Here is a 21626-nt window from a genome sequence, read left to right as displayed (position 1 = left end):
TATTCCAACGATATAGAGTCTGGAGAAGAGAGCAGAACACCGGGTACTTTATTGTGGAAAAAATGTGACATTGGGAAAAGTCTTATCTGGCACATACGTCAGTCTTTATACAAAAACAGAAGAAAGGCTACAAATCTTGATCATTTATACAAATGCACTGTTCCAAAATTTTTTTTTTTCTTCTTTTATTGAGTAAACTCGTTCTCTGCTCTGAGAGCACCAACCGCGATATCACCACCTCTCAAAATCCCTGAGGAAAGACAAACACACTCACGCCTACGGGTGCAGGTGTCTTAGTCGTGTAGGTCTGCATTGTGTGAATCCATATGAAAACTCATCTTAACAGACACAATGGGTACAGCTAAAAACAGCACAGTATTGATGCAGTCACAACCGGTACCACTAGAAACTACTCAGATAACTTACACTGTGGAGGACAGACAAGACACAATCACGTTACGACTGAGACGGATAAAAATACAAATGGTTTACTATGGTAATGAGGAATGCACATCCTTTGACAACATGGGAGGTTTGTTATTCCAATGTTATGCTACTCTCTGCTATATATATAAAACGATGTCCAACATAATTTTATATATCGTTTTTTTCCCCCTAATCTGTCTAATATTCATTAATATTAGAAAGATCAGACTGTATTGAGTTATTATTTGCATTTGAGTTCAGTAACTTTGGAAGGAAAAAGAAGACCACAGAAGTAGAGAAATGTGAAGAAACGATCGTCTGAGAGACCATCAAGAAGATGAATGCATGACAAATTCTGGGTTTATTCCCTTTAAAATGCTCCCTTTACACACGTCTCAGTGAAACAATGGATGAATCAGTTCAGCGCAAAAATGTGTTATAAAAAAGGGCATCTTGAATCAGAAAGTTTTAATACACTTTTGACATAACACAGAGCCAGCTGTTTTCTTTCTATTTTCCATCAAGACAAACACAAAAACGAATAAGTTAATACTGACTCAGCCGTCCGAAATGGCATTTGTTAGGACTTTAAAGGGATAGTTCACCAAAAAATGAACATTCTGTTGTTTATTCACCCTCATGTCATACCAAATACATTCGGTTGCTTAATTCCATGCTGTTGCAATGAATGGGAACTATAATCATAAAAGTGGTTTATGTAACATTACTATATTCGTTCCTGACACAAAGCTATCATATAGCTTCAGAAGATGTAGAATATAGCGCAGGAGTCGTATGGGCCGCTCTTTTTTGAAGCTCCATTGTAATAGCATGGAAAAGATACATGATTTTTTCCACATTTGTTTTTCTTGAGTTTCACTGAAAGAAAGTAGGTCATGTGGGGTTTAGGGCGAGAAGATAAAGACAGATTTTCATTTTTGTGTCAGAATTCTTTAAAATAATGGAGAGAAGGCTTCATAAAAATAGTTGGGATCACCAAATAAGAGCACCAAGTTAAAGATCAGGAACATGCACGGAATAAAGACTATCATGAAACAAAGTAATCGCTGAATGAACTAAACAAGTACTTCGCATATCGTGATTCTGGCTCATCGTTTTCTGTTTGAGCAACAACATCATACTGTGTAATGTGTCATTTTATATATTAGGCTCCATTTATACACTCAAACATAGAAGAAAATATTAAACCAACAATACATATAAACAATCCCTTACAAAACTATGGCTGTATATTGTTAGATAGGTACAACAAAGTAAACTTATCTGTATTTGGTTAGGAGTTACCAGTCAAAACTTTGCATTTCTGGTCTGTTGAACCAATTCAGTCAAAAGGACATTACCAGCAGAACTAGTCGATGCCCATGGTCCTAATGTTCAGATCTAATAAACACTACCGTTCAAAAGTTTGGGATTTTTAAAAACATTTTTTTGGAAGAAGTCTCTTAAGCTCACCAATGACGCATTTGATTTGATCAAAATGCAGTAAAAACAGTAATTCTGTGATTATTATTACAATTTAAAATAAGTGTTTTAAATTTTTATTTATTTTAAAATGTCATTTATTTCAGTGAAAAGCTGAATCTTTAGAGTCACATGATCCTTCAGAAATCATCATTCTATGCTGATTTGGTGCTCAAGAATACCAATGTTGAAAACCTTTATGCTGCTTAATATTATATATTTTTTGTGTAACCTGAATAGAAAGTTCAGAAGAACAGCGTTTATTTGAAATCACGTAACATTATAAACGTCTTTACTGTCACTTTTTTTTTTTTTTTAAGGGTTTTTTGGGTGATTTTTGCCTTTATTGTGATAGGATAGTATCGAGTGGACAGGAAGCGAGGTGGGAGAGAGACGGGGGACGGGATCGGGAAAGGTCCACGAGCCGGGATTCGAACTCGGGTCGCCCGAAGCACAACGGCGTCATATGTCAGCACGCTGCCCATGAGGCTATCGGTGCCGACTTTACTGTCACTTTTGAAGAAAGAAAAAGTACTGTCCCCAAACTTTTGAATGGTTGTGTAACTGTGAATAAACTCACTCTGCTAAATGTGATATTCTAACAAATGAACATTTTTCATCCGAATTTGTATTAGTAACGCAACAAGGAAATCAAATCCGCTGAATCTATCGGTTACAGAACAGTTTTATGCAAAGTAAGGCAAAATTTGCAAATTCAATTCGCTAATTTCCTTCAGGCTACATAGCTTATCGAATGTTCCTTTCCTGTCATTTTTGGCAATATGCAGCAAATGGATCCAATTTCTTGATCCCAGAAGTTACCGACCACTAGTTATCTTGTGTTGTGGGCGTGTCATGTCTGGATTGACAAAACGTTGATGGAATGTGTAAAAGCATTCGCTAAAACTTCTGCATCCCAAACCAAACTTCACATATTATCTGTGCTCATATGTACAGTGTCATTAAGGGTGTGTTCACACTTGGCAGGTTTGGTTAGATTAAAACGAACTCTGGTACACCAGGACTAAATGTATTCTTTCCTTTTTTTGGTCCAGACCAAAAGAACCAAGAGACCCAAACTAAAAGTGTGAACACACCCTAAGTCTACAACCTCACAAATCAATCATTTTGACACAATTGGTGTTTGTTTTTACAGTTAGAAAGACTTATGACATGTTTGGCCTATTTACCTAATTATTTTGATGATGTTTAGACAATATGATTTGTTTTTTGTTTTTTTGCGTCCAGGCGTTTCTGTCAGCCATGATGTGCTCATTAAATATTAATGATTCCAATCATATGAATGGAGAAATGACATTTAAATGTACTGTACATGCAGAGTATAGCCTCATGGGGGTTGTAGCACTCTCAATTCCTTCTCAGTCTCAGGGCAAATATTGCCCTTCAAGACTATTAAGCATTGACTAACTAATTAACATCTAATCTATCATGAGACTTCAAGTATGCATCTACGGGCCACTTCAAGTTAAGGACTCCCGACACGTCTGAAGAGCTCCGCAGTTCTAGATTGTTCCAGAATGTCTCAGTTTTACCAGACGAAGCCGCTCTCGCATGCTTAAGGTAACCCAGGTTTTGAAGATGTTCTTTGTCAGCCCTAGGATGTCAATTACCTCATTACTGAGAGCTCAGAGAGAACATCTCCTTTAACAACTTCAGAGAAGCTGTCAGATCAAATGTGTCCAAGTCAAGGAGCCATGGTCCTTAAGCCCTGTTTTTCCATGATGTTCCACAGTTTCCGCAAGTTGGACTGAGTGATGGTATCGTCCGGTTTCAGTTGCAAGGCTCGCAGGTAATTGGCCTCCGCTTCTTGGAGTTTGCCATTGAGATGGAGAATAGCTCCGAGGTTCATGAGGGCTGCGGGATACTGTGGGGAAAAAAACACCAGTTTAAGGAAAAAGTCACTTTAAAAGTGCAGTCACATTTACCGTTGTTCGACATAATCCGAGTTTGGTGAGAGGATGAAATATTTCACCACGAAGATTGTACTCGTTCAAGTTGGTCATGTGAATTTGCCACGCTGACCAACAGAAAGTTGGTTGCTTTGAAAGTGACTTCATACTGTTTAAAATGGACCTTTTTTTGGCATGGAAAATTTCACTAATGTGACTGCACCTTATGGAAGCAAATAATATTGTTTGCTTATTCTAAGACAAACCAAGGTTATAGCGAATCTTTGGCATTTTGGAAACGTTTTCAGGTTCACACGTCCATAAATTTAACCAGAAACTCTGTTATTCTACAGTCTATAACTCTCCTGGATGCACATCATCTATTTTACTTATGTCAGGGTTACATGAGTGATGTTGAATGCATCAGGCTTCAATGGAAACAATATGTTGTCCACGCCAATTCTTCTCACATAAGGAGATTTCAATAGATACATAAATCAAAATGAACCTTAACTAAACCCAGCATACCATGAGTTCTCACATGGACATACACAAACACATTTGTTGCAGAATTTCAACACAAATGTTTTTAATGTCTAAAATATATAATTATAAGAAGCTACTGTGATTTAATACAAAACCATTTCTGGACATGCTTCACTTGCCACCTCTGAAGGGAAAGACTTGTATATTATCTAACTCTCACGAGAGTAAAACTTACACTAACTGACTTTTTAGGCCAGCTGCCATGGTTTCCCGCACGGAAAAGTAGAAAGAGACGATCGTTGTAAAATTACACAACGTGTAAGTAATATATTAGCACTATTTGACCCAACACAGAGAAGTCAAACCTCAAAACAAGACTGAGGGACAAATGAACTGCAAACTGTGGCATTAACTGCACTCAGGTGACACGTATACCTTCCTCTCAAAACCAAATATATTCAAAGACATATTCAGCCACTGTTTCACTATAGCTCCAAGTATCCAAGTACACTGTAGGAAAAAAGGTACTGGTAATTTTCTGCCAGGACATTTCCTTTAACCCTAAAACACAATACAATGTGCAATTAAAAATATGGGTAAAACATCTGTGTAAAATCAATACAAAAATTTGGTAACACTTTATTTCAGTGCCCTTGTTACATGTAGTTACTATAATGATATCTATAAATTAGGCATAATTACAACAAACCCTAAACCAAACCCTAATCTAACCCTAACCCTATAGCATGTAGTTCATTAATTTTACTCAGTACTTAAATGTATAATTACACTGAAACAAGGACACCTTAAAATAAAGTGTAACCAAAAATTCCTTCATATATTAGCACTGTACATTTCGCTGGCTATTTTAACAGACAGTTTTTAAAGTGTATGCATTTAAAATGTGAGTTTGATATGACCAAAAATATGCATCATTGTATGATTAATATATATAATAAATTAATACATTCATACTTTGGTTTAAATTGTAAAGGGATTATCCAGTTAATTCAATTATTTAATGAAAGTTACTTATCTAATTTTACACATTTTATTTTAAGCCAAAAAAGTTGATTTAAAAATGAAAAAGATTAATATATATCCTTAACAAATGGTAAGTCTGGCATCAATGTAAAAACATCTTCATATTATGTATCAATTTTTTTTAAAAAGCCAAAAAACATCCCAATTTAAGTAAAAAATGGACTTAAAAGTCAAGCCAACTCTTACATGTGCATATTTGTGTTTGTATACTTTTGAGAAGGGGGTAACGTTTGATTGTTCACCACAATATAGAGGCTTTCTAGATACTGTCAGGTGAGAGGAAGTGAGCAGTGGAGGGGAATCTGCCCTGCTGTGGCCTCCAGAAGTTTCCTGACCTCTTTCCTTCCTCTTCATCCTACACTCTAACCGCACAGTATCCCTCACAACACTATCACGGCATGCAGTCACAGCATCAGCAGTACCAGATGTGGAAAGGATCTTGGGACCTTTGTTGAAACAGCTGCTAAGGAGACAAACATCCCTAAAGACAGTGCAAAAAGTCCAGACACTGTACAATACTGAAATAAAGGTGGCATTTTTGAGATGGGGTAAATGTAGTTTAAGTGCACTTCAAATTAATTAAACATTACCGGAATAACTATATTTGACATTGGCTGACGCACATCAAATATTCAGAATATTCATTTAGCTACATTTAAAACAAGTCATGCTTGCCGGAATTTCAATAATGATTCTGTTCATATATTACCTCTAAATGCCGTTAAATACAATAGCAACGCAAGATAACACAGATATAAAATATAGAGTAGACAAAAGAAAATAAAGTTATGCAAAGAATGAATATAAGCAAACATAAAAATCACTCAGACAAAGCTCATTTTTAATATAAATATAATACTAATACCAATGATACTTTTTTATAAATTAAACATACATCATTTTTTATCTGGTTGACTGTATGTTAACTTAAGGCCTCATTATACTTCTGCGTCGGACCTACGCCGGAGCCTATACGCCGTAGGCAACGTGTTGGTTTTAATTTATACTTCTGTGTCGTTATCCGCGTTGACGCGTACCTAGGGAGCGTGTGAAACCCCGAGGGAGGGGTTCTGGCAGACCAATCACAGCGCTTGTGTCCGCGTAGAATTGACGCGTTGTTACATTTTTGGAGAGGTGCACGTCAGGGTACGCCGGAGGGTACGCGCGCTACACACAGCCTACGACGTAGCTACGGCGGCAGTTCGACGCAGAAGCATAAAACAGGCTTTACTCCACCATTGTTGTAAAGAGGGTTCATTACCGGTTTCCTAGTTTTTTTGTTCCTTTTGTCTTTGCTTCCATAAAAAAAAAGTTTTCTTAATCTAATAGTCAACCTCACCTTTCCATTTTTCCATTTTACACTTCTGTGTGGTTTACAAGGCAACTTCCTTTCAGGCAGCTGCACACCAAACATCAAACGCATTCACATATTCCAAAGAAATCAAACAACTGTGTGTTTTGCAAACCTCACAGCGCATGTTTCTGACACACTGCGTCTCTTTAAAGTTTGAGACTGATGCTATGAAAACAAACCCCAAGACCGCCAGCAGAGCTTGTACAGTTGGTCGCTGATACAACTTATGGGGGATCAGTTGAGTCACACCAATCAATTAAATTCAACCACCATGTGTGTGGATGGCACATGTCCTATATGAGTGGGACTGCATGCTTACTTACATTGGGTCTCAGGCTGGCTGCTTGTCCGTAGTACTTCTCAGCAGCATCATTGAGGCTGGCTTGCCTGAAAGAGCACATAAACATTGCGTGTTACTTCATCCTGTCGCACAGGTTTATTGCTGGCCATCAAACCAGGGATCATTTGTTGACCAACTTCACTGCCACGGAGAAACTGAGCCAAATAGGGATATACAATTTTTGAGCAGAGAAAAGTGCCCTTGTTTCTCAGGTCATGACCTACAACCTACTGGATGCTCTTTGAAGATCTTTAGCTTCTTTACAACCTAAAGGTTTTGTTTTTTTCCCATGTAAAAACACCCCACCATGCATCTTCTAGCTGCTTGTACCTGCTGGTAGCAATAACTTCTTTGAGAATTGAGTTCAATATGGAGACAATGACCGTCAGCCAAAGACAGGCTGGGTTGTAATGATGAAAGAGCCGAAGATTAATGATAGAAGACCGCTTTTCTTATTCAGCCAGTTTTATAGACCCTCCTTCATCCTCAACAAACTGTTCTTGCTGAAAAGAGCTAAGGTTAAACGTTTCAAGAAATAGCTTTTTATTAAGAAAAAATAGGATGGACAGTACTTGAAACATTGAAGCAATGAGATAATGGATAAATGATGTCTGTGGAAAACATTCCAGTTCCAACCTTGACATTAGAGAGAAAGATGAATAAAGAAGAAGATGAATGAAGACATAGCATTAATATACCATTCAGGATGAAATTTCTACAAGTAAAGCTGAAGAGGGTATATGTAGGTTAAGCAGCATTTCAGACACATGCTCTGTTGCTCATGTGGGTGACACACGTTTGAGTTCGGCTTGCAACATATCCCAATCCCGCTCTCAACTCCTCTCATTTGAATTTCCTGCCCTCATTCTGATATACTATGAATAAAAAAGCCAAAAATAAAATAAAGTGCTGAGTGGGAGAATACTTTGGATCATGGTGAACTTTGAACAGCTAAAAATGGTGTTGTCCTTCCCTAGAATTTTGTGTTTGAACTTCCGTTTTTGCAGTTGCTCTGTATATTTCTATTGCATCGCTGTCGAAGAGTAATTAGCTGGTGAAGTGGATTTACTTATTGTAAAGTTATTTAAAGTTATCATGGGCATTGTAATGTTTAAAGCTGATGCCATAAATGTAATTAGACCGGGAAGATTTTAAAATGAGCGGCTCATTCATAAATCCGTAAGATCTTACCTTCATGCTGTAGAAATACAAACTGGAAGACCGAACACAACGAGCACAGCGCTGAAAAGGGGCGACCTGATGTATATTCATGGTGTATCTTTATATTATCTATATTTACAAATGATTGAAAACAGCAAATCTAGATCAGTGGTTTTAATTCCCTTATAATCATTAGTGGTTTTAAATTACGGTTAAATTACGGTGGTCAGTGTTTTTAAATTACGGTGATGTCCAGTTGGCTTCTGTAATAAATAAAATAAAGTCAGTTTGAAAAAATATCTGAGACATTTTAATTATTGTATGACAATATTTTCTAATCATTTACAAATATTAACTTATTTAGTACATTGACCATTATAAAAAATGACTTTTTTTGCACTGTTCTTATGCAAATGTTCACATTGCTTTCTTATGCAGTATAAATGAGTCTTAAAATATGCATCTGCCTTCATTTAAACTATTTAAAACCTCTCATTTAGATGTATCCAGTTTGAAAAATGTATGATTTGTCTTCCTTCTTAAACCTTGAATTTTCCCTAATGACCTTTTTTGAACACAAGGGTAAAACTTAAAAAAAATTACATAAAGAAAAATCTAAGATAAAAAGTTAGACAAAAATCTATGGGATGACCGGTTCTCAACAGTGGACTTAAGCATTTAAGCAGAACCATGTGTTACTGTTCACCATCCCCAATTCTGTTTTACAATCCTTTCCTCTTAAACGGCGAGTCGGTGTAATTTTCACATTCACATGCACACAAAAAAACCATAGCTTGATCATAACCACAATTGTCTGCAGGGACAAATAATTCCCTTATAATCATCAGCTGGAAAGTGACCACTCTTAACAGAGTCAAAATCCAACAGTATTAGGACTGGACTGGCCTCTATGACCACATTCCACAACTGCAATATATGGTGAAAATCTAAAAGACAGCATCCACTTGAACTCCCTAGGTCTGATCTAAACCTCCAAAATACAATAAAAACAAATGTTTAATATCTGGCAACCAAAACTGTTCCTCCATCCCACCGCAATCTGCTCATTATATCATTCCAAAGTGGTCACCAACCTTCAGAGAAAAAGCATAAAATAATTCATAACTTCATGTAACCATCTAAGACTGCATTACATGAGAGCTTCAATGGTAACCTTTTATTGTACAAAGCTATAGAAATCCTCTAAACAATGGAGAGCTATGGATTATGGATAATAATGGGAACAATGCTCAAATGCAAACAATGCTAAAAGGCAATTTGTCTGAAATCAGACAGCAATTGTCATGAAATATATTGTGGAAGGAGGTGAATGTGTTACAAAAGTGGTGCTTAAACAGAGATTAATTTAGAGACGCAATGAAGGAGGGTTTTAGCATGCTGTAGACTGTTAAGACTTCCAGCACGCTATAATCCTCTCTAAGAAGATGCATTTATAAATGTATCCCCCTTAAAGTACTGCTGCTAAAAATACTAAAAAAGCAGAAATGATACTGAAAATTATACTTTCACAGACAAACAAACAACTGGGAAAACTTGTTTGGAAGTAGTAAAATTAGACGTAGCTTTTCCTTAGCGTGGCATTGACAGTTTGGTTGGGGTTTAGAATAACCAGCGGCCTTTGAAGAGGGCAAGGAAACTAAAACTGATAGTAAGGAAGCAAACTTGTCGGTGCAGACGGGCCCCTGAGAGCCGTAAGAAAACGCTGTACATCTGAAGCGGTCTCGTACTTCCCGATTCCACTCAAATCCCCCCCCCCCATCTGAGACCCTTCTGCATTTCCTTTCAAGACAAACACACCAGGAACCTGATCTTCAAATAAGTCGGACCGCAAGCCAATATGAAGGCAGGGGACACGGCCTAAGACAGCAATTAACAACCAAGTGTTCGTGTAGCATAAAGCCCCATGCAAAATCTGCTGAAGGGCTGTAATACTTTTTAGGAAGTGTGTAACTATATACCATGTGAACTCCATGTAGTAATTATGAGAAGTGTATTCAACAGAAACCTCGAGGCGAGGGTATTAATGCAGGCTTTCCATTACATGTCCTGTGGTGCACTGCAATAGAAAGAAAGCATCCATACAAATGGGTAGGTGGAAAGAGTAAGAGAAAGAGAGACAGAGGGAGAAAGAGATAGAAAAACATCCTCTAATCCAGTGGTTCTCAACCGGTTTTGCTTCAGGATCCAGATTTTACATTGGACATCAAAGTTGCAACGAAACGCATGACCAATATTGTACATCGTAAAAACGGGGTTGTGCACCATTCACAATCAAATTGACAAGACTCTTTAAACTCCAGTTCAATTTCAAGATTTGCACTGAATTATTATTATTATTATTGTTGTAAACAAAGTGGAACTGCAACTTGAATTTAAGGAATATTCACATATATATATGTAAATATATAAATATAAAGTTTGTAAAAAATGTTTTTGACTATAACGAACCAGTATGACAGCTACAAGAAACATTTATGCTTTGTCCAGGGTATTTAATCATAGTACAAAATGTTGTCTATATGGATTTAGCATGTCCTTCTCACCTGAGCATGTGAGCTGCACTGAAAACCACATCAAATTCTTCACTGTCCAACTGGGCGGCTTTCTCTGCCATTTCGGCAGCCTCCAAAAGCCGCGAGTCCTCCAGCAAAAACTGACCTGAGGAAGAAAAGGGGGGAATTTCATTTTATATTTGCTTTTACTCCCTCAGAAAGACAAATGTGAAATATTTCCTTTGGCTGTTGGACGGATAGTTTGGTCTGCCCTCTCAATGATTCTGTGAAACATGAGATAGCAAGGGCGCTGCACGCCGCGCAAACCATCTGACAGACCATTTGTCCAATTGAGATTTCTCCGATAGGCATGTTTCCGTGACAAATTAAACGCTTGCTCCTGTAAGGTTGTGGAAAGGGGACCGACCGGGATCTGAAACCTCTGCAGTATCGTTGCTAGAGGCATCGGTCGAGACCGAAGTGGAATAAACAGCCTGTTGCTATTTGGCGAAGCGGCTCTCCACACTCCTGAACACTGCAGGGCCAAAACCAAACATTTTTTCCCAAATAGCAATGGACCAAAGTAGAAACATAAGAAGTGATGTTATGCAAAGGAAGAAAGCTTAAAGTGCCCCAATTATGCTTTTTACAAGATATTAACTTTTTACGTAGTGTGTAATATAGCTCTTTGTGAATGTAAAAATGGTGCAAAGTTTCAAAGATCAAAGTTTTATTGTCTCCCTAAAGAAAGAACTGATTCTGAACTGCCTGAAACTAGTCGTCAGTAATTCCAATCTTACTTCTTGCATGAACCTATGTAGGTTTGTAACAATTCTGCATAATGCCACTCTATGGTTTTCATTTCAGAAATGTCTACCACATAGAAATGTCTTGCTCAAGTCGTGCTCTGGTTGATCAGCTACTTTTTTCAATGTTTCATTATTGGACTCGAACTGATACGGTAAAACCAACACCATTGTTACTGTTCATATCACTGTGTATACAAGAAATTGGGATATGGTAATGGCTGTTTAGTTTACAACATGCGCTGTAAACCTTAGACCAATCACAACAAACTGGGCAACAGATCTGACCAATCAGAGTACACTCTCGAAAAGGAGGGGTTTAGAGAGTTTTTGTTTTTACTATACACCAGTTGTAGGAGAATTCCAAAACATTGAAAATTAGACATAAATAAAATTGTAATGGGGCACTTTAAACATTGTCATCAATTAAGGCATGTCTGGGTGGCACAAATTATTTACACAAATATTTCAAAAATCAGGCATAAAGCAGCTTTCTCCCTTTGGTAAATGACGATGTGGTCAATCATGCAAAACGGAAAATACAAAGAAGGCGGCACGTTCTCCAGGACAGTGGTTATACACCAGAGAACAATAGAAGGAAATAGAAGATCATCCTTATGGCCTTTGGATAGTACGTGTTCTAAAGATGCCTGATCAGACACGTACTAAATAATATTACGCAGATGCCTTGGCAGCGATTGAGTGGAAAACACATTGTTGGGGTTAGCCAGTGATGCTGTGTTTTTCTGGACTAAATCCATACATGGGAGCATCCAGGGACAGGTCAACTATGAAAATCTAGGAAAACGATACAAGGAAGACTCATATGCCGAGATAAAACTAAAAACGCATCCTAAGGATAATTCAACTTTTTTTTAAACATTCAATTTGAAACGACTTTAAATTTAAAACAAATACTGTTGATAAAAATACGATAGCATACTGTAAAATATGAATATATATAAAAAAAATGTTTTAGTTTCACACTTTGGTTTCTCACATTATCATCAACTAAAATGTTATTTTTCCTCAACGTTTCCATTTCAAGAACAGCAAAATGGACTAAAATTAATGAAAATTAAACTCACATTTTCATCAAAAACTGTTAATATAAAAAACTATGTAAAAATTAACACTAAAAATGAGGATGTGAGGCACAATAATAATTTACGAAACAAAACAAAAATACTGTACAAGGTAAAAAAAAAAAAAAAAAAATTGGTCGTAGGCTACAGTTTGGCTAAACCACATACGTGCAGACACACATGAACCCTCGTATGCTTTTTTTTTTCGAGTAATAAGGTCTCGTTATCTATCTCTGCTCGCTGAGGCGTGGGTGGTTTCGTCTCCCTGGAATAACATCTGTATACAAGGTACGCTTCAGATAACACCCAAACAATGACTTCCTGCACAGCACCATCTATCTTGCTGTGAAAGAGCCTACAAACGTAACCTCAATTACAAGACTAAGCTTAAAGAGTTAAATGTGAACAATTATGGCCAAAACGGATTGTAGTGAAATTGTGAAAGTATTTCGCGAATTTCCCTGCATCAGCAAAACTAGAGCAGATGCAATGTTTGGAATCATATGACCTCATTATTTTTGCATTACCGGATGACTAGCTAATGTCATTTCAGCCCATGTGGGCACGTTTAGGAGTGATTAAAAATAAAGCACTACCAACCATAATGCATATAGCAGTTTCCTTTAGTAGGATCGAGCTCGATCGCCTTGAGAAAGAACTTCTCCGCTTCAGTTTTCTGACCCTGAAAAGAAAAGAAACAAATCATAATCAGGAATTTCTTCTGGGTGAGGTTTTCATGGAATCTTTCACTTTAAACCTGATGATTTCTGACCGTATACAGTGTAACGTTTACTGGAACAACAGGAAATGTGTTTAGCAATTCCAGTGCCTAATGCTGCTATAATTTATACACCCTTTGACAGCATGATTTAAACGTTTTAAATGTAAAAATGTAACAGACTTCTTGCAAATACGACAACAAAAAAATGCTAAAATATCTCATAAAATATCATAAAATCATTTTATTAAGCGAAAAGAAAGTAACTTTAGAATGATGAGATACAAAAGTGAATAAACTTCCATTGCAATTTAAACCTTAAACAATACTCATTCCAGTCTGAGAGGCATTATCATTGCACGCTCCCACGATTCACTTGATTAACAGTGCATGAAGTTACCTTCAGACCAGCTGCAAATCAGTGAAATATTTTTATTTACACTGTATAATTCAAATCCCCAAAGCAGTGATGTGTGACTTTAAATCAATGTATTGCACTCACAGTGATGTCTACACTATATACAGTACAGCCAGTGCTGTTTAATGTTAGACATGGATGTTTGCGAACTTACACAATGTCGAGAGAGTGAAAGAAATAAAGAAAACAGACACATGGGACACTTGACTTTTATAGTTTATGCAACGTGGAAAAAAAGGTTAGAGCAGTGGTGCAGTAGAATAAAGTTATTCACGTGGTGGCAAAACCAGAAATTGTTCTAATATGCTGATTTTCTCAAGATGATTTTTTTCTCCTATCATTGTATCATTGTTCTATCGAATTTCATTGATCATCTCCTAACTAGGCCACATATTAAGGTCTGGGTAGATTAGATAGTAAACAAACAATCGGTTTTCGTAATATTCTAACATGCTGATATTCTCAAGATACATTTTTTCTTCTAATTGATTATTTCTGAAAACAGTTGTGCTACTTAATTTCCGCCACAAAGTTAAATCTGTTAAAGCCTAAAGAAAGCCAAATTTTGAGCACTTTTTACTGTATCAGTCGAACTTGGCAAATAGGACAATGCAAACAGCTGTATTGCACCATCAGTCCATTTCACGGCGTGGTTTCTCGGCCGTCACAGAGGATGTGTTAAAGCGGACATAAGGCCGTCATATTGATATACTGCCCTAACGAAATCCAAATTTTTTGCAAATAGATAATTCATGCAATTTTTTTTTAAATGAATGCGCATCCATACTCTCATAGTAAAATGGCAGAGATGCACAAAGGAAATACAAATAGTTTCTCATGCGCATGCAAAAGTCTTTAATTTTTGGGGTTTTCTGCAAAGGTAGCCTACCTTTAGCGGCTCCGTACTATTGAATGGTATACCGGTGAGCCAAAACATTATGACCAGTCACAGGTGACGCGAATATCATTGGTCATCTCCTAACAAGGCCACATATTAAGGTCTGGGTAGATTAGATGGTAAACAAACAATCGGTTTTCATTATTCGTAATCAGCGTGTTGGATGCAGGAGAAATGGCTAGGAATAAAGATCTGAGTGACTTTGACAAGGGCCAAATTGTTATGACAAGGTGGTCAGAGAAAGGCAAGGCTTCTGAAACGGCAAGGCTTGTGGGTTGCTCTCGGTCAGCATTGGTGAGAATTTACCAATAGTAGTCAGAGGAAGGGCAAACCACAAACCGGCAACATGGTGCTTGAAGGCAACGGAGTGTCGGAACTGGACCTTGCTGACCTTCACCTGGTCCGATGAGTACAGTTTTCTTTTACATCACATGAATAGCCATATACCTATGCGCCATTTACCTGGGGAAGTGATGGCACCAAGATGCACTGTGGGATGACGACAAGCCAGTGCAGGGACTGTGATGCTCTGGACTAAATATCCGGCTGGGATACCCTAGGGCTATTCATGTGGATCTAAATTTGACACGTGCCACTAACCCAGTGGTTCTCAATTCCAGTCCTCGGGACCCCTTGCTCTGCACATTTTGTAGGTCTCTCTTATCTGACACACTCAGTTCAGTTCATGGAGTCTCTCCTAATGAGCTGATGATCTGGTTCAGGTGTGTTAAATAAGGGAGACATACAAAATGTGCAGAGCAGTGGGTCCCGAGGACTGGAATTGAGAACCACTGCACTAACCTAAACATTGCTGCAAACCAGGTATAACCCTTCATGACAAGGGTATTCCCTGGTGGAAGTGGCCTTTCAGCAGGATAAGTCACCCTGCCACCTTGCACACATTGCTCAGGAATGGTTTGAGGAACATGATGGAGAGTTCAAGGTGTTGCCCTGGCATCTGAATTCCCCAGATCTCAATCCAACTGAGCATCTGTGGGATGTGCTTGACCAACAAGATCACTCCACGGTGGCTCCACCTTGCAACCTACAGGACGTGAAGGATCTGCTGCTAATGTCTTTGAGCCAGACACCACAGGACACCATCAGGGGTCTTGTAGAGTCCATGCCTTGGCAAGTCGGCGCTGTTTTGGCAGCACATGGAGGACCGACAGCATATTAGGCAGGTGGTCATAATGTTTTGGCTCATAGATATATTTTGGAATATATACATATACTTTATATATTTGGGTTATGAATCATATGAAAAATATGCGTGTCCTTATTTGAATAAGTAAGGACATGCATCAAGATAAGCTTCGTCAAGTTCCTGACAAACACATGTCAGTGTCATTCACTGAGGTCATGTTATCACTCTAAAGCAATATCCTGCTTCACCCCCCTTTCCTCTGAACACACACACACCCCTCTCTGCTGGACCCCCGACCCCTTAATCTGAGCATGACATCAGAGAGACAACAGACACACTGCTGTTCCAATGTCTCCGAGGTGTTCTCGAACGGATTCTGAGCCTGATTAGCGACGGAAATGAGAGAATTCAATAACGCAGCTGAAGCACTCATAACACACACGCACGCACGCACACACACACACACACACACACACACACACACACACACACACACACACACACACACACACACACACACACACACACACACACACACACACACACACACACACACACACACACACACACACACACACACACACACACACACACACACACACACACACACACACACACACACACACACACACACCCCTGGGGAGGGGCTCTTTGACCCAGTGAGTTTGTGAATGGAGGTCAGGGAAGGTCAGCACAGCAGGGGAGAGGACTGAGTTTCATCATGTCTCCTTCTTTCAACCCTTGACCGTGAAGATTTCCCTGTCCTCTCCTGGAAATGATGCCTGGGAAAATGTGTTGGTGACTGGATGAACAATTCCTTATTGTTAATGTAAAGTTTTTACATTAATTAATGACATTAGGAAGACTGACAAAAGTGACAGTGAACACTTTTACACTATTGCACTTTTTTTTTTTTTTTTTTAAATGCTATTATTTTGAACATTCCATCCATTCACAAAAATATTTCACAAAAAGCAGCACCGTTTCAGCATTGATAAGAAATGTTTCTTGAGCACCAAATCCTCACATTAGAATGATTTCTGAAGGATCATGTGACACTGAAGACTGGTGTAATGACGCTAAAAATTCAGCCCTTGCATCACAGGAATAAATTCCATTTTAAAATATATTCCAAAAGTCAACAAATATTTTAAAATGTTTTTAAAAAGACCGAAAACACTGGGATATGAATATGTTGTATTATCTAAACCCAATTTAAAGGGCTATTATAATTATAAGGCTGCCAATTTAATGCTTTAATTCAGTGTAATTAATTAAAAAAGCTATAATGAAAGCAATTAATCATGCCTTCTAATTAATTGAAAAGTGTATGTATAGGAAATTTTTCTATCATCAGAGCAGTTCAAGCATGAAATACGTTCATTTCTAATATATGCATTTCATTTTATTAATTTGCATATCACATTAAACCAATTCAAAATTGTATTCAATTGACAGCCCGAATAATGATACATTTTGTTTACAAACTTTACATATACTTAATGTATTGCCCTCTCAACCATTCAAGTTTGTTCAAGGTCAGAAAACTGATCAAATCACAGCCCAGGTTCCTCTCATCCCTGAGAAAGTTTTGTTTTCACCCAAAGGATTATGGGTACTCATGTTTTCCTCTGTTTCTGCATTAAAGGGATAGTTCACCCAAAAATGAAAATTCTGTCATCATTTACTCACCCTCAAGTTGTTCCAAACCTGTATGAGTTTCTTTGTTCTGCTGAACACAAAGGAAGATATTTGGAAGAACGTTTGTAATCAACAGATCTCGGTCCCCATTGACTTCCATAGTAGGAAAAAAATATACTATGGTAGTCAATGGGGACCGAGATCTGTTTGGTTACAAACATTCTTCCAAATATCTTCCTTTGTGTTCAGCAGAACAAATAAAACTCATACAGGTTTGGAACAACTTGAGGGTGAGTAAACAATGATAGAATTTTCATTTTTGGGTGAACTATCCCTTTAAGCAAGAAGAAAACACAAGGGCCTGAAAGCTTTGAGCTGAAAACTTAGTTCAAAATCAATACGGCTCTGAAGTCAAGACAACGCCTTTTGAATTTGCTTTCACTCGAGCGAGTTTCATCACAGCAGTGCGGTTCTGTGATGGATTGACGGTCTCTGGTGGACTGACTTTGTTCTGGACTCTTCAAATTTTAACAGAAAATCAAGTATAGGCTACTGAATGCGTGATTTGGCATGGCAGAAAGTGTGCAAAGATTGCTCCCTTCATTATCACTTAAAAGCTGTCACTCATTTGAGTTAATTTAAACTAAATTAATCTAAAGTTCCGTTATCAATGAAGCTGACTGAACAATTAATCTCTCATAATGTCTAGACTTTGTCTGTTATGATGAGAGGATTTGCGAGCGTACAGAACTCAGCACTGAACAAAAACTCAGGCGTTTTGATTGGTGAGTGAATTCTAATTTGAATTCTAATAACACCTCTGATTGGCCATTGCGTTCAAGAAATCAACAGAAATGTTTGTGATTGGCAACATAGCTTAACGCTGCAAAAATGTGTACAGAAAAAGTGCCAACACAGATACGCATTGGATTGCTTGCAAAATCGGTTTCGCCCATGCTATTATTACGAAGAAAACTGATCCTAGACCAGCAGTTATGGCCAGCTATTCCCTCTAAAAGTAATCAGAAGCAAATATGGGTGCAACGGATCGCAGTTGATCCGTGATCCGAATGGACCAGGCCCAGTGGTTTGGCACGCATGTGATTCGCGGATTAATTGATAAGTTTGACAATTATAGAGTGAAAGTTTATCACTTTCACGTTTTTTTTTTTTTTTTTTTTACATGCACACAAAATTATGTTAAAGTACTCGTCTTGGCAAGTATTATCTATGCTTGTAATTTGTGTATTATTTTGTTCTTATTTTATTACTGACTGTTCACTTGTCTTTAATAATGTTCAATTATTAAAAACTAGATTTTTGCTGTGGTATCGAAGTTAAAGTGGGCTTTAAGCAATAAATGAAAAGCAAAGTTACATTAACCCCCCTATTTTTTTTGGCTGATCAGAAAAATGATCCAATCTGCAATTCAAAAACCGTAATATGATCCGAACCATAAGTTTTTTTTATAGAAGCAACAGCAAAAAAATAGAAGCAACAGCAACAGAACTTGCATAGCCTTACACACACCTATGTTTGCCCCTGTGAATCTTTTTTATTTTTATTTTTATTTTTTTTATTGTTGCTTTTGTGCAATAGAGCAATAACAATTTAGTTGTTTTGGGATATTTTATTTTTTATATATTTTTTTATATAATATTTATATATTTTGTCTTATGCGTCTAGTGTGAGTCCCTGTATTGGGATGCTTGCGGACAGAGTGTCTTGGGATTTACGTCGACTAACAGAGAAAGGAATGTCAAAGAGAGAGAGGGACAGAGCCCTTTGATCTCACATCATTTATTCTTGGCTGTGTGAAATGATGTAACTGACAGAAATGTTTGCTTGGTCAATCTAAACTGTTTACGGAGTTTTATAAAAATAACTTCAGGCAAAAGTGTTTCAAATTTAACCCATATTTGAAAAGTCAGTTATGGTACCAGCTAAATTTTTTTTAAATAAATAAATATATAAATAAACAAAAATAAACAAAAACCTCTAAATCCACCTCTTTGGGACAAGACATAGTAAATAGTTGAAAAATCACTAAAGATGTAACTAGAAACACACAAAAAATGGGACTTGACCTCTTTGTGAATTACCAATATCTTACAATAGCTTATACTAGCAAATAAAACACACAGTTCTGTGCAAAAAGAGGACATCTCTCAGACACTTTGATGCTGTCATAAATTCATTCATTCATTCATCCTCAAGGTCTTGTTCAATGTCCTTGCCACCATCACTTGCCAGGATGTTTTCATAGAACTCTTGCACAGCTTTTGGTGCTCCCAAAAAAGCAGGCTCCTCAGCGAGCCGAAATCACATGATTCTCGGAAAGTAGCAGCTTTTGCTGCCAAATGGAAGTGGCGTCTAGAGGCTTTTGCCAACAAACTAATATTTCTGAATGGACTGAGGCTGGGATTTAGAAGATTTGAAACAAACACATTTGTTGAACGTGTACTATGTGCATAAAGCTTTCGCTCAATGTCATGATCTCATTTTTGATGAAGGTGGCGTTTAGCGGCTTTTGCATCTGAACTCTTCATATATATATATATATATATATATATATATATATATATATATATATATATATATAAATGTGAATGATGAATGTTTATTTAAATTGGGCCTTCTAGACTGAGAAAAGACATGTGGATGAAAGACAACAACTCCCAGAATGCACTTGCTTCGCTGCCTACGAGGCCACTTCCAAGCCACGCCTACCGGTTACAGAGGGCAGTATTGGAAGAAATAATACAACTAGGCTACTAGCTGACTCGAAACTGAAAAGACGCCGTTTTATCGTGAGATCCCACCCCCTATGGGCGGGTTGAAAACATGCAGAACTAGCTCCTACTACTGGCTGTAGTCTCTAGCCTCTGTCCAAAAAAACCTCAGATGACGATTTTTGAAGGTTTTTTTCCAGACACACAATACAGAAATCTCTCGTCTCAGGGGGACATGAGGGAGGGAAGCACGGTCATTCGAAAATACTACCGGGTTTCTACTGATACAAAGCTTAATGCTAATCGGTGAAGTATCCCTTTAATAATACTTGAATATATATATGAATACTTTCATTCAGCAAGGATGTATTTATAAGAACAAATTCTGATCCTGCTACTGTTTTTAATAAAGTATATAGACATTTTGGCTACAGCTTCGGCCTTTTTGCCTCATTTTAATGACAGAGGACAGGAAAAATGTAGAGAGGGATCCCTTATGGACACAACACACACCTGATATGAACCAACATTTCCAAAATGAGCACCACAGCTTAACATGCCTGGAACATGTTCAACTGCTATTTCACAGTGCGATTCCAAAAATAACTTTTATCTTTAGAATAGCATGCACAGATGACAGGAACCTGTTTTAAGAAAGTATGTTGACTTTACACGATACCGCTAAGTAGTGGAGATTCCATCACATTTCTCATTTGATTTTATTGCCATAGTAGCTTAATAGTGAAGCTCCATTTCTGCTAGAACCCGTCAGAACAATCCCTCTTTCAAAAGCACACTGCTTTCCTTGTACTGTCTTGCTGAGCTTTCAAAGATGCTAAATTAAGACAGCCTGTATTTTCTTTACATAATCAGCTGGTGGTGGCCTCATGGAAGAAAAAGGCCCGAAGAGGACCATATGGCCAGAGTGGAAATGAAAGGAGACAGACACAGGTAAACTCTCAGAGCAATCCCCTCCCCTCAACCTTTTTTTTAACACATCTTCTCTCATATCTGTCCACACGGATTTCTGCTGAGTGAATTCAGAACCAAGGGCATATGTGCGAGTAATCCGGTCTTCTGTTTTTTTTAGCTAGATCAGTTTTTCAGTTCTAAATTTTAAGATTAGAGAGAAAGAAAGAATGCCTTTGGTTTTAAGGCATGACTTCTCGGTTTAGATTTATAGATGAAAAAGGTTTCTTTATGTAATGGTATCTTCTTGCAGAAAGCCAATGTGTGCTCAAGCTACATTATGCCTAAAGGGTATTTAACGTTCAATAGGAGAATTTTGACTTCCAGATAAGGACGGTTACGGAGTTACTAATAGGTAATTTATCTGATGAAAGAGGTCCAATGTTGTTTGGGAACCTTTTGACTTTTATTATATGGTCAAAAACAGTCCTCTCTATATCAGTAAGCACTGTTTTTGAACTCCCTGAAACGTCTCGATTATAGTTTTTTTTTTCCA

General features: G+C 37.6%; 1 protein-coding gene across 1 annotated transcript in view; it reads right to left on the bottom strand.

Annotated features, from left to right (window-relative positions):
* Window positions 1–2133: 2133 nt before the first annotated feature.
* The window catches only part of tmtc2b (transmembrane O-mannosyltransferase targeting cadherins 2b), a 109111-nt gene continuing 89618 nt past the window's right edge, over window positions 2134–21626 (bottom strand). Inside the window, exons 9-12 of the mRNA XM_084409690.1 lie at window positions 13208–13289; window positions 10768–10882; window positions 7026–7089; window positions 2134–3793 (exon numbers count right to left, since the gene is read on the bottom strand). Of these exons, the coding sequence (XP_084265816.1) occupies window positions 3614–3793; window positions 7026–7089; window positions 10768–10882; window positions 13208–13289 (441 nt within the window). The 3' untranslated portion in view covers window positions 2134–3613. The remainder of the gene's footprint in view (window positions 3794–7025; window positions 7090–10767; window positions 10883–13207; window positions 13290–21626) is intronic.

This window comes from Rutilus rutilus, assembly GCF_951802725.1.
Source record: "Rutilus rutilus genome assembly, chromosome: 5".
NCBI lineage: Eukaryota > Metazoa > Chordata > Actinopteri > Cypriniformes > Leuciscidae > Rutilus > Rutilus rutilus.
The sequence above is the reverse complement of the archived record's forward strand: the minus strand, read 5'-3'. Positions and strand labels throughout refer to the sequence as shown.